Source organism: Passer domesticus, chromosome 11 (genome assembly GCF_036417665.1).
Source record: "Passer domesticus isolate bPasDom1 chromosome 11, bPasDom1.hap1, whole genome shotgun sequence".
NCBI classification, from domain to species: domain Eukaryota; kingdom Metazoa; phylum Chordata; class Aves; order Passeriformes; family Passeridae; genus Passer; species Passer domesticus.
Genome location: NC_087484.1, coordinates 1,348,225 through 1,362,912, shown reverse-complemented (window position 1 = coordinate 1,362,912; position 14,688 = coordinate 1,348,225). Strand labels below are relative to the sequence as shown.

Here is a 14,688-nt window from a genome sequence, read left to right as displayed (position 1 = left end):
TTTTTCCATCTATCACATGGCCCCAAGGATAGTTAAATGAACCTTAAAATGGCTACAAACAGCTCAATGACTACACAGAGTCCTGCCAATTAGAAATAATTAGGCAGTCATTTTGGTGGTAAGTCTTTTTAAGTGCATACATAATGATGCAATGATGCTTATTAGCGAGCTCATACGAGCTCTGCTCAAACAGCCTGGAATAATTATGCAACTATCACAAAGCCTTGCACATCTCTGTACTTCACCTTAATGCATTTAAAAATCCACTTCATTACCTCCAGTAATTAATCCTCCATTAATTGCAGGAAAAGCCCAGTTTACCGTGCTTCGTTTCTAATTATCTTATAAATAGTTATGGTTCTAATTAATGTGTTCATTAAGCTGAATATCTTTCTCAAAGCCATGCTCAGAGCAAAGGTTCTGCTTTTGAGAGAAAAAGCCTAACTAGCCATAAGGTGAGGCCATTTTGGTTGTATTTGCTTTTATTTTAGTATATTCAACCTCCTAATTGGCATTTAAAATCTAATTTGGAAGAACTTCAAGAAGACTATATAGGAGAAAAATAGGAAAAGGCTTTGCTTTTTTTTCCACCCATTCTCCAATCAAGAAGCTCAGAGCTTTAACAGGAAAACTTTTAGCATCTCTTTTTGATATAGACTGGGAACAGCTTTTCAGTGCTGTGCCACAGATTAATTTAAATTCAATCACAATTCAGTTTATCCCTGCATGTTTCCATAGAGGAGGACCAAAAACCATGAAGAAAAATAGATACCTAAGAGTTTATACAGAATTACTGCTGCCCTTGCCTTCATTGCTAAGATATAAATCCATGGCACAGAATTTACATCAGTTATTTGAGCTGAGCAGGACCTGACCCTTTAAATTCATTGACAGGTTGCCTTCCTAAGAGATATGGATATGATCCAATAAAAAACACAACTGGACAATATCTTACAGTAATACCCATGGATAAAGAAACTCCCCATTGAAACACATTTCCCAGGATTTTGGGGCTTTGCATGTAAGAATTTTGCAGAAAATTTGGACTCAAAATAAAATTCTGCAGGAGTACAATCAAAATATTTTAGTTATAGTTACAATTATGGTATAGATACCAAATTCCCATATCTTTCTAGATTTTCATTTTCAAATATACTTTATATAACTAATACCCTGTCTTCAGTTACAGTATGCAAAAACAAATCCAAATTTTCCCATCTTTTTATTACCCTCACCACATATTTAAGATTAAACATTTTGTTCAGAGAATTGTTCATACTTTATTTTAACAGCAAAAGGACAAAAGCTCTGCACATGCCTGCAATTATCCCACTTCTTTTGGGAACCTTTTCTTCCTAGAATGCCCCAGCTCAGGAAAATCTGGAACCCCTGAAGCCAGGTGCAGCTTTGCCATGGCTCTGCCAGGGCTGAGGTCTGATGCCAATAAAGCTGCCCTAGGAGCAGATCAATTATCAGCTCTACAGCTTGCTCTGGAATTTTTGGGAGCCTCAGTGTTGGAAAGTGGGAAAATGTAAAGCTCAGGAGCTCAGGTGTGGGAGGAGAAGCAGCAGCACAAAGGATGCAAGGACAGCCAGGGAGTGGCAGGATAGCAGTTTTAATCAAATTAATCATGGACTCGCTCCCAGAGCACACTTTGGGAATGGCACCAGCCTGGATCCCACAGGAAAATGGATTTTTATGGGATAAAGTTTGTTCCAAAGGCCCCCAAACCCTGCAGTGACTGCCCTGCCCACACAGAGCCATGTCCTGCTAAGGAGAAATGCCTGGAATCCCAGAAAAAACTGACAGCAAAGGATTCCAGGGCATGGATGCTGGCTCATAGACAATCATGGGGTGTTCTGGGTTGGGAGGGACCCCAAAGCTCATCCACACCCTTGGCAGGGACAGCTCCCACTGCCCCGGGTGCTCCAGCCCCAGTGTCCAGCCTGGCCTTGGCCACAGCTGCTCTGGGAATCCCACCCCAGCCCCTGCCCACCCTCCAGGGAACAATTCCTTCCCAAAACCCCATCCAGCCCTGCCCCTGGCACTGGGAATTCATCCCCCCTTGCTCCATCACTCCACACCCAACACCACCTCTCCATATCACTTTTTTTTTTTGACAGAAATCCACATTTTTTTGCCTTCATCATTTTAACCAGATTCTGTTCCTGCTATAAATTATCAGAATTAGAAAGAGTGAAAAAGGAGAATAAAGAGTTAAATTTACTACTAAATTCTACTATTTTGTGTTTCACAGTGGGGAAAATCACTCCTAGAAATGGACCCCTGGAAAGAGCAACAATTTACAGAGCAAAGAGGGTCTTGGATTACCAGGGCATCCTCAAGACATCTGCTTTTGCAGGGCTGCCTCGAGAAACACGAGCTCTGCAGCAAAGAAAAAAAAACAGATTCTATTTCATGGCCAGAGCTTTGGTAGCAGAGAAAAAAGAGAGAATTAAAAAAAATAAAAAATAAAAAAGTTAAAATACATAGTGGTTTAGAATGTAGACACAGTGAAATCAAAAAGGCAATTCCCCACTAAGGGCAGTTCCTTTTCCAAACAGAAAACTGAAGCACTAAAAAAACCCAACAACCTGCAAAAACACCTTTTTCCAAAGGGAGGAATGAGGGGTTCTAGAGCAATGATGAGCTCTGCTTTAAACACTGTGTGCACCCAACACCTGGGCTGCACAAAAACCAACTTTCCCTGGAATCACACTCGAGCCTGAGCTCCCAATGAACAGCACTTTTGCATTCTGAGCTTTTTAAGGCTCCTTTTTTTGGTTTTATACCAATGAAAAGCATCAAAGCAGCTGTCACTCGCAGCCCTGTGCCTTTATTGATAACTGGAGGGCCCTTGGCATTGCCTGTGAAGTTTAATTTCCCAAAGTGGTCAATTAAGGGTGGGCAATGAGCTCGGCAGTGCCTGCTGCTCCAGGATATCCCCACTGCTCCTGCTCCACCTCTGGGCCTTTCCTGGACAGCCACGGACACAAACTGATCATTCCTCTTGAAAAAGTCATTTATTGCAAGAAAAAAAAAAAATTTTAAAGGCTGGTACAGATACAGCCTGGAATGAAACAAGATCCTAAATAAAAACTGCAGAGTTGGATTTCTTGGGGGAAAAATAAACAAGAGCTGACATTACCATCAGCAGGATCACACTCAGTAATGTCCATTCCACCCTCCTGCCCCAAGCTTTTATTTGAAGTTTCATGAAAGAAACGCTGCAATATCTTAATTAAATCTATTTGCTAATTGACCAAAGGCTTAAAACTTTCCCAGCAGTAAAAAAAGAGAGGAACATGTAATATTTACACTGATTGCTCACATAATTGCACCTGAGTGGTTTAACTTGAGGAGCAAGGACAGGAGGAAAAATAACCTAAGCTGCAGATCAATACTTGAAAGGAACAGTAACTCCAGTGGCTACAACCAGGCAAAAATTAAGCAATCCTAAGAACTAATGACAAGAATAAAATTACAGAAGCACGGAATGGCTTGGAATTTCAAAAGCAATGTTCTAATTAAACAGCACTGCTTGATTCCTGCCAGGACTCCTGTGTGCTTCTCTTTGGAAAGCTCCTCCCAAGGGGGCATTTCCAAAGGGTTCTGCCAGCTGAAGGGGGCACAGCTGTCCCTGTGTGCCCAGCCCTGCTCACTCCTGGTGTCCTGCAGCAGGAGCAGGGCCCTGTCCCATCCCAGCCCATCACTCTGAGCCCCCCCTGCTGCTGCCACCCCGGCCCCAGGGCCACCCCAGCCCCAGGGCCACCCCTCCAGCAGACACAGCTGCTCCACGGCCAGCCCAACAACCTTCCCTCTGTCCCCAGCTCCTCCTGAACAGCCACCATCAGCTGTGCCAGCGCTCAGTCCCACGGCCAGACCTCAGCTCTCACCTGGCACATCAGCAGCTTGAATCCCCCAGCTGAAATTCACACCTCAACACCCCTAAAAACCAGCCTTTAACTCCACACCCCTACAGGGGATCTTTGCCACCACTGGAGACATTCCATTCCTTTTTAAAATCCATCTCTCCTCTGCATCCTCCTGTTCCTCCACAAACTCTCCAGGCCCATCACAATTTTACTCTTTATTTATCTGCTGTCCACTCAAAACATCCATCCCTTTTAATTTCCTCTCTCCTAAAAAGCTTTATTTTCCTTTTAGGCCAATGCTGGTTGAGGAAATCCCTCCTGAAGTTTTCATAATGAAGGCCCTGCTCTGTAATCCATGAAAAGCTCTCCACCAGCATGTGCTGAGCAGGACAGACAGACACAAAACTACTACAAATTGTGTCTTGATCCACTAGTTCTTATCAGCTCTGAGGTCTGATAGGCCAGGTTTTAATGTGGAAAGACTCCAGCACTTCAATCCCACACTAAAATAATTGCATGGCAAAAAGGAGATTAACTGAAGACAGGTACCAGTAACACAAACACAAAAACATTCAGTGATACCATCTTTAGAAAGTCTTACGAAGTGTGCAGTATCAACCCCTCAATAAAGTACATAACAATTTTTAAAGAAAGTATTAAAAAAATCTCGAAGACCCCAAAAAACCATAACCAGTGGGGTTTTACTCTGGGTTATTTAATGACCCTTTTCACACTGCACTTGAGGACCCTGGTTTTAAAGAGCACAAATTAACTGCTAAACACAAAGAACCCTGCCAGGCTGAAGCCAGGTTAATTCCAGTCCACACTGCTGGGATAATGGCAGCTGCTTTTGCATCCCCAAACCCAGCCCTGTGCCAAAGCCAGCCCCAAGCTGCAGCTCCCCTGCCCTGCACGCAATAACCTGCACACTCTGCAACATGAAATTAATTAGACTGGAGGAATGGTAAAGAAACAAGATGCAAAACCTGATCCAGCACCTCCTTCAGCCACGCTGCCAAGGATCAGCTCTCCAGGCAGGATTACCTCCCATAGAATCTTTTTTCTTCTTCAATATGTACAGATGCACTTCTGGTTTTGTGTTGATTTTTAAAGATATTTTAAGGCAGCAGTTTGCAGTTTAACATAATGGGAGAAGCCAAAGACATTTGGCAGACAATAAAGCAAACTTGCATATTCACAGGCAGTTCCAGGATTGGCTGAAATCAGGGAATAAAGGTCAACATTTTTTGGTTAATTCTATTTAAAGCTCCGTGAATTAGAAGATTTGTGCAGCAAGTTCTGCTGCAGAGTATTTTCTATGTGATTAACTGGCAGAACAATCACAGTGGAAAGTCTCCCAATATTCCCAGGGCTCCATCCAGCCCAGAATCCTGCAGGAGCCACAGCAGCAGAATATTCTAATAAGAACTCTCCTAATCTTCACCCAGCAATAATTTCAAGATGATATTATTATTCTCATTTCCTTGAATAATATCCATACTCCAGGGCCATTTTCCTTCTCATATTCAATATGGGGCATGCTCCTATCAAGATTCCTTTCTTCATATCCTGTCACGGTATCAATCACTGCCTGCTGTCCACTCAATCCACTTTTGATTTATCAGCCGCCGTCTTCCTGGACTCCATAACTCGACCCAAACCATTTTAGCAAGACAGTGACAAATAACACCCAGGATCACATCAACCTGTTCCACTTAGTAAACTAAGGAACAGGAACTGTGACATCCCTCCATAAGTATTCCCTGCTATTCCCCAGCCTGATGTATATTAATGAGGAGCTGCTATTTGAAATGCTCCTTCCACATCAGCATCTAATATGATCAAATTAGGAAATGGGATGATTTATTAAATTCCGTGCAGCTGAAATATTCCTTCCCAGCTCTGGATGCCTGGCTGCAGAGAGGGAGCTGTTGCTTCCAATTTTTCCACAGGAGGATGTGCCTGCGCTTCGCAGACGAATTATTGGCTTTAAAAAGATTGTGAGGAGGCGAAATGTTATTAAGCAAATGCTCAGTAAAACAAACTAAATCGGTTTTAAAATTCCTAATTTAATGTAAATCTTGGTTGTTTCTGCTGAAATTCAGTTTGTGATCTTATTAAGTCGTATTTGCATTGTACTCCCTCACTGTAGGACAGCTTGGAATTTATGGCATTACTGGGAAGCTACACTTTTTTGACTTTAAAAATGCATCTAAAATAGAATAATTATAATATGCACAAGTTTCCTTATCTTCTCAAATAAAACACAAGCATTACTGGGAAGCTCCACTTTTTTCACCCTAAAAACTGCATCTAAAATGAAACAGCCAACACACAAGTTCTCTTATCTTCTCAAAAAAACCACAACTATTATTAGGAAGCTCCACCTTTTTAACTCTAAAAATGTATCTAAAATAGGATAATTATGATATGCACAAGTTTTCTTATACTGTCAAAAAAGTACAAGCAATACTGCGAAGTCCCACTTTTTCACCCTAAAAATGCATCTAAAATAAAATAACCACAATATGCACAAATTTTCTTTTCCAATAAAGCACAAGAAATCAGTTCAGGTTGCAAACAACACCTATTTAAAATATCTTACACATCTCATTATCAAAACCCAACTTTTCAAAGTAAAACTTGATCTAGCTCAGTGCTCTGCACTGCTGGAGATCTGTAAATCACCTGCTCAAATAAAACACCTGTGTTAGAGAAGTTATTAAAAATCACATTACTTTTAACACCACCTTCGCTACCTTGAAAAACACATTAAAAGAGGATTGTGGGGAGAAAAGACATTACAGGATACAGAATCTGTGCCACCTGCATGATTTACACCAAAAACAATTCCAGGCATTTAAAGAGACCATGTGAGAGACCCGAACTTCCAACAGGAAGGGAATTTTCCAGAGGCAGACTCCTAATAAATAAAATAAAATAAAATTTACAAATGGCACTTGCTGGGCTCCTAAAGGGGATAATCCTCTGAGGGTACAAACCCAGGGCTGATCTCCCCTTTCCAGGTGGGAGCAGCTTTTCCTGCCTCCCTGGCAATGCAGAAGCTGGAGATCCCCAGGAATATTCCCCTGGATAACCCATTCCTCACCACAGGAGCACGAGGGGCTGCCTGAGCTCCTCTGGATCCTTTCATTAATTATTTACAAGTGGTTTCTTCAGGATTTCCCTTGAAAAACCAGAGGAAAATAAGTTGTGCCACCAGGAACAAATAACAACCCGGAATTACAGCTGGAATTCCTGAGAATTCCAGGCCAGCACTACAAACACACAAATTTCCCAGGACATTGTCACACCTGCCCCAGGTGGGCAGAGATGGGAACCCTCAGCCCTGAGCCACCTTTTCCCACCATTTTTATTTTTAGGTTTATTTTTTCTACCCCTCCATCACATTCCCTCTCTCCCCCACAATCTCTTTCCCAGCCTGGGGAATCCCAAACTCCTTGGAAAGCTGGTGAGCCCCTGGGCTGAGTGATTTTGAGGCAGAAAAGGGATTATTTGGCACCACTGACAAGCAGGGCAAGCACAGGCCTGGAGTAGCAGCTTTGTGCTAAACCAAGATTTAACTCTCCAAAAATCAGATTCATCCAGAGCTGCTCAGTGCCACACTACAGCAGACTTGGATTAAATTACAATAAAGGATGGGATGTGTCCTGTTGGGTTTAACTTGAAGCTTTTGGGCTCTTGTGGGATCATTTGGGAAGTTATTTAGCAGGATTTTCCCTCTGTGGGTGTGAATAGGACCAGCAGTTAAAGGAATGTGCAGCTCTAGTGCTGCACACTCAATACATGAAATGTTTGATACATAAAATATTTAATACATAAAATTATTAATAATAAATATTAATTTATTTGATACATAAAATACCTGGTACATCAACTATTTAATACACAGTATTTGGCAGCACTAGCCAGGTTTCTCAAGTTTTTAGGTGCCTCATATCCATATATTGTAACCATGATTAAAATCAAATCCCTTGGAAAAGATGACCACTAAACCACAGCTAGTGAGAGCTGCAATTTGTATTTATTATATATTATTGTATGACCATTAAACCATAGTTAATGAGGTCTGTAATTTATTACATATTGTTTTATTATAATAAAAAACAAATTTAAATCAGTTTATCACACTTCCTAACACTGAGTATGTGAAAAGCCTTCCCTTTCACCTCGTTCTTCTGACATTTCTGTGGGTTCAAACTGATTTTCTTAGCAAAAAAAAGTGGATATTCACAGGAACAGCTGCACAGCTCTGATGGGGAGGATACTCCAGGAGAGGTCAGGCAGTTTAATTTCTAAATTTATTTCTAACTCTAAATAATCAAATTTCTACTACAAAGGCACTGCAGCAGTAAAGGGTCCAAGGAACTCTTCCAGGGAACAGCTGGGATAAGTCACAGCACAGCACAAAGGAGAGAAAGGGGAATATTCACAGCTTTCAACAACAATTTTTCAACATTTAGAGGCAACAGCTCTGGTTTGGACATGGAAAGCAAAGGTTTAACAATTCCTTAGTGCAGGCACATGAAATGACCTGGCTGAAGATTTTAAATATGGACCCAAACAGCTTTGATCTGCCTGATCCACTCAATAATTAATTTAAAATCAATATGAAATGCTAATGGGAAACCTGGTAGCCAGGATAAACTTCAGTTAAACCTCTTAATTGAAAAATACACACAAGCACAACCTGAGCATCTTCTAATTAAAGAAGAAAAGCAGATTTTATAATACCTTTTGCAACTACTGGTTAAGATTTAAATATTTTAATTGTGAAATACTTGTTTGTCACAAACCAATGCATGCAAACTTTCACTGCAGACAACCTTAAATATTAATAAAAGACTGCATAACTAAAGACTCACCCTTTTCCAAGAGGAACACAGGTGAGAAAATCAGTTTATTCTGAACCTCAGGGAGCCAGTGTTATGTGTGGGAATTATGGAAAGCAGGAATAAAAGGAAAAAATCCACAAGACATTTCCAAATAATTGTATGACACCAAGAGACCCTATTTATGGTTTTCTTTGCTTGAATCAAATGCAAAATAAGTATCTTATCTTCAAAACTGTTTCACCAGTGTAACGGAAAGATTTAGTGTGAGGTAAGCACTCCAGAGACCCCACATCAGGAATTTCCAGGCACGTGTGGTTCAAACCATCACCTGCAGCCATTATTCCCATTTATCCCAAGCTCAGTAATTATGGCAGGATTTTCCAGCAATGTTTTTCCAGCAGAAATACACAGGTATTTTTTCCTAGGGGAGACTCTTACCTCCTGGTCCTGCTCTTGGACCTGGACCTTTGGGACCTGTAGGATTTGCCTCTGCCTCGGGAGCGGCTGCGCTTCCTCCTGGAGCCGTAGGAAGAGCTGCTGCTGGATCTGTGTCTGCGCCTGCAACAGAGCAGGGGTGAGCCTGGCCCTGCCAGAACCCAAAAACAGGGACAAACCCAAGGACTGCTCAGAAAACACAGCCAGGGGCGAGGCTGGCCCTGCCAAAAACCCAAACACAGGGACAAACCCCCGGGATTCCTGAGAAAACACAGCCAGGGGTGAGCCTGGCCCTGCCAAAACCCAAACACAGGGACAAACCCCCGGGATTCCTGAGAAAACACAGCCAGGGGTGAGGCTGGCCCTGCCCCAAACACCCCTAAAAACAGGGACAAACCCCCAGGATTCCTGAGAAAACACACACAGACTTGGGGGGTTTTTAGGGTGCCCCAGAAGCCTCAAACCCCACTGCTCCCCCATAAAAGTAACTCACGCACACAGGGACACTGCAGCCCTAAAGAGCTGATCCTCCTAAATCCACATGCCAGGTAAAAAATGAAATTTGGGTGGGGACCCTAACTACTATTAGTAGTACTAAGTTAATCAGGGTTAATTTACTTCATTTGAGTGCATTTAAGGGCAGTTCCCTCCTGAGTCCAATCAGAAATCAGAAATCAAAAGGGTCTCTTCCTTTGCAAATCCCTCCCACTTCTGTCTGTTCAAAGAATAAATTCTTCTACCAAGGAGAAAGGTGAAAGAAAAGACATTAAACCCAAAATCCAAATGAAATCCAAATCTTAATACTTCTTCCCCAGCTCCCCAATTATTAACTAATTAACAATTACAATCCTCCCTATTTTTGGCCTTTTTGCATGATTCATAAAAAAATATTATATTATATTATATTATATTATATTATATTATATTATATTATATTATATTATATTATATTATATTATATTATATTATATTATATTATATTATATTATATTATATTATATTATATTATATTATATTATATTATATTATATTATATTATCAGTATATATAACATATGGTATATATTATAATATATATATTATATTATAATATATTTTAGATAATTTGTATTATATATTATTCTATATATTATGCATTTATGTTATAATAAAATATATTATGTAATATTATATTATATTATATTTATATTATATTGTATTATATTAACAGTATATATAACATATGGTATATATTATTATATATTATATTATAATATATATTAGATAATTTGTATTATATATTATTCTATATATTATGCATTTATGTTATAATAATATATATTGTGTAATATTATATTATATTATATTTATATTATATTGTATTATATTAACAGTATATATAACATATGGTATATATTATTATATATTATATTATAATATATATTAGATAATTTGTATTATATATTATTCTATATATTATGCATTTATGTTATAATAAAATATATTATGCAATATATTATACTTATATTATCTTAAAACAGTATGTTTAGCATATTTTATATATATTCTATTACATATATTATCATATACTATATATTATATTACATCTATTATAATTTTATTATAATTTATATTATATTACGTTATGATACATTGTACTACATTATATTATACAGACTGTATGTATAAAATATGAAGAAGGATGGAATTGAGGATGTGCTCAGTGATCATCCAGCATGAGGGAAAGGAGCAGCAGGAGCTGGAATGCTGGACAGGATGCAGAGGTTAATGCTGAAGAACAGGGCTCACCAGGAAAGGGAAGGTGATGTTCCTGCTGGATGAGGGACAGGAGTTCCAGAAGCTGCTGCTTTGATTCCTGGGGGTCAGGGATAAACCCAGCATGGAGCAGGGCCTGAACTGCCAGGAGCAGATGCCCTGCCCCCGGGGCAAAGGCAGGATCCCAAAAGCAGAGCCCTGGATCACTCCTGGATGCCCTGGGGTCCCTGCAGCCCCTCTGGGCTCCCAGGGCTGGGCTCACAGCCAGCACCCTGCCCTGGCCCTGGGGAGCATGGAGATCCAGCAGGAGAAAGGGCTGGGAATGACCCCTGAGCACACCCTGCAGCCACTCCAGAAAGGCCTGGCAGAGCATTTCCTCCTGGATTCCCAGGGCAGCTGGACACCATGGAGTTATCCAGCTCCTCCTCCCTGTAAATTCACCAGCACAGGCCAGAGTGAGCCAGCCAGGATGGAGCACAGAAATGCTGCAGGGCTGGAGCCCCTCTGGAGCCAGGCTGGGAGAGGTGGGAATGTTCCCCTGGAGAGGAGCAGCTCCAGGAGAGCTCAGAGCCCTGCCAGGGGCTGGAGGGGCTCCAGGAGAGCTGGGGACAAGGATGGAGGGACAGGACCCAGGGAATGGCTCCACTGCCAGAGGGCAGGGATGGATGGGAGATTGGGAATTGGGAATTCCTGCCTGGGCTGGGATTGCCAGAGCAGCTGGGGCTGCCCCTGCATCCCTGGCAGTGCCCAAGGCCAGGCTGGACACTGGGGCTGGAGCACCTGGGACAGGGGGAGGTGTCCCTGCTGGGGAAGAAACGAAGAGTTATTTTATCTCCTGGGGCTTCCCTGCTTTAAAGCAGAATTTCATTTTGGATCTGCACATTCCCTGCTCTGTTCTCCTGGGGTGAAAGTGGTGTGGGCATTTCTGGTCATGGTGGTGGGTTTGGGGTTTTATTTGTCTGAAAACAGTTCCACATCACTTAAGGTTCAGAACAATCTGTGCCACAAAATCCCAACCCATGAGATCCAAACCCTTCCTGCTGTAACACCAAAGAGCTCAGCTTCCAAAACCTCCCAGAAATGCACCTTTTCTCATAGGAATGGGACCAGGACGGGAGGTCCCGAGAGCGCGACCTGGACCTGGATTTCCTGCCCGACTTTTTGCGGCTGTAGGCGCGGCTGTCCGAGGAGCTGCTGGAGGAGGAGCGCCGCCGGTGCTTCTTCTTCCTCCTGCTCCTGCCCTCCTCCTCCGTGTCCGAGGAGCGCCGGCCCATCTCCGACCTGCGGACACAAACACCCTGCTGTCACAAGGGCTGCCGGCTGCCTGCCTCGCTTTGTATTTATAGAAAATCAAAATACGCCGTTCCCTCTGCTGCTGTCCCTGTTCCTGGGAGCACAGCCCGACCCCCCGGCTGTCCCCTCCTGGCAGGAGCTGTGCAGAGCCACAAGGGCCCCCCTGAGCCTCCTTTGCTCCAGGCTGAGCCCCTTCCAGCTCCCTCAGCCCCTCCTGGGCTCCATTCCCTCCCCAGCTCCCTCAGCCTCTCCTGGGCTCCATTCCCTTCCCGGCTCCCTCAGCCCCTCCCGGGCTCCATTCCCTTCCCGGCTCCCTCAGCCTCTCCTGGGCTCCATTCCCTTCCCGGCTCCCTCAGCCCCTCCCGGGCTCCATTCCCTTCCCGGCTCCCTCAGCCTCTCCTGGGCTCCATTCCCTTCCAGCTCCCTCAGCCTCTCCTGGGCTCCATTCCCTTCCCGGCTCCCTCAGCCTCTCCTGGGCTCCATTCCCTTCCAGCTCCCTCAGCCTCTCCTGGGCTCCATTCCCTCCCCAGCTCCCTCATCCCCTCCCGGGGCTCCATTCCCTTCCCGGCTCCCTCAGCCTCTCCTGGGCTCCATTCCCTTCCAGCTCCCTCAGCCTCTCCTGGGCTCCATTCCCTCCCCAGCTCCCTCATCCCCTCCCGGGGCTCCATTCCCTTCCCGGCTCCCTCAGCCTCTCCTGGGCTCCATTCCCTTCCCAGCTTCCTCAGCCTCTCCCGGGGCTCCATTCCCTTCCCAGCTCCCTCAGCCTCTCCTGGGCTCCATTCCCTTCCCAGCTCCTCCTCCTCCCAGCACAGACGGGTCCAACTCGCTCAATTCCTCCCTCCAAACTCCGGCCCATCCTCACACCTCGGTCACCGGGGCAGCAGCTCCAGATCCACCGGGGAGCGCCTGCAGCGAGGGAAATTCACCGTTAAGGACAGCGAGCCTGCCCCGAGCGCCGCCGGGCTGCAGCGGCCCCTCCGGGAGAGCGGCCCGGTCTGGGCACGGCCCGGCCCCAGGGCAGCCCCGGGCTCCCGCAGCCGCTCCCCGCCACCAGCAGCTCCGGGGACTCCTTCCCAGGGCCCTTCCCGGCGCTACCGGCACAGCCGGATCCCCGCGCGGGCTCCGCCGGGGCCGTGCCCCCGCACCGGCGGCCGCCGCGCACAGCGGGCCCTGCAGCGGCCGCCGATGGCCCTGCCGTGCCCTGGGGGGCGGCGCGGCTGTATCCCGTGTCCCCGTGTGTCCCCCGTGTCCCTGTATCGCCCCGTGTCCCTGTATCCCCCCGTGTCCCCCGCACCTGGCGGAGCGGCCGCGGCCCCGGTTCGAGCCCAGCGCCTTCTGGGGCGGCGGGCAGGCAGCGCCAATCCACCGCCGAGCGCGGCCAGGCGGCCGCAGCGAGCGCCGAGCCATCGATGCGGCGCGCCGGGAGCGCCCACGCGGGACGAGCCGAGCCGGGCCGGGCCGGGCCGGGCCGGGCCGGGGCCGGGCCGGGCCGGGGTTGGGCCGGGCCGGGGTTGGGCCGGGCCGGGGTCCCGCCGGGGTCCCGCTGCCCTCCGGGGTGCAGCGCCCACCGAGCGCTGTCCGCACCCTGCCCGACGCGGCGACCCCCGGGCGCGACACGCCGCGGGTGACGCGCAGGAGGGGAGCGTGGGTGGTCCCGGGGTCGGGTCCCGCTGCCCACGGAGGGTGCAGAGCGCACGGAGCTCTGTCCGCACCGTGCCCGGCACGGCGACAACCGCGGCGACCCACGGGCGCACGGCGAGTCCCGGCCGCGGTGACGGGACCGCGGGGACAGCGGCGCGGGGCGGCTTTCGTTCCGTCCCGGACGGTTCAGGGAGAGCCGGGGGTTGCGGCACCGAGAGCCGCCCCGCGGGCGCGGGACACGCTCCACGCGCGGCGTGGGCACCGCGGCCGTGCCCGCGGGTGGGCACGGACCGAGCCGGGACCCACCGGGCCGGGCGGAGCCTCCGCCGGGCGAGGACCAGCGACGCCCCAGAACGACGGAATCGCTTCCCTTAATTCGATTCTCGCGCCCAGTTTGGTTCGTTTAGCTCCCGGGAGCGCGCTCCCCGCCACGGGAACGGCGTGGGGTAAACGAAATGTCGGGGCGGAGGGGCCGGGGGGGCTCACCCGGGCCGGGACACCGAATGCCGCGGTGCCCGGTGCCCCGGGGACCGAAAACACCCCGCGGGAGCGGCTCCCGGGCGCGGGGACACCGGACGCGCTGCGTGTCGCGACAGGGTCAGTGTGAACAAACCCCGGAATAACTCGGGATAAACCCGGGCCAGCCCCGGTACCGAACCCGCCCCGCTGAACGAGCGCTCCGCTCCGTGCGGCCATCGCCCCGCAGGTCAATGAAAAATCGATACGCAGCAAGAGTTAAACAATTCTGAATAATTTATTGGAATTTAGCGAAGGTGGGAAAGCGGCGCGCTCCCTGGGCCAAAGCGCTCCGCCGTGGGGTGCGGAAACACAAAG

The 14,688-nt window shown here is 46.8% G+C and overlaps 1 protein-coding gene across 1 annotated transcript in view; it reads right to left on the bottom strand.

Moving 5' to 3' along the window:
- RSRC1 (arginine and serine rich coiled-coil 1) overlaps positions 1–14,550 on the bottom strand; it is a 98,671-nt gene extending 84,121 nt beyond the window's left edge. Inside the window, exons 1-5 of the mRNA XM_064385097.1 lie at positions 14,508–14,550; positions 13,508–14,175; positions 13,076–13,119; positions 12,007–12,201; positions 9,170–9,289 (exon numbers count right to left, since the gene is read on the bottom strand). Coding sequence (XP_064241167.1) covers positions 9,170–9,289; positions 12,007–12,201; positions 13,076–13,119; positions 13,508–14,175; positions 14,508–14,550 — 1,070 coding nt within the window. The remainder of the gene's footprint in view (positions 1–9,169; positions 9,290–12,006; positions 12,202–13,075; positions 13,120–13,507; positions 14,176–14,507) is intronic.
- Between the last annotated feature and the right edge of the window lie 138 nt (positions 14,551–14,688).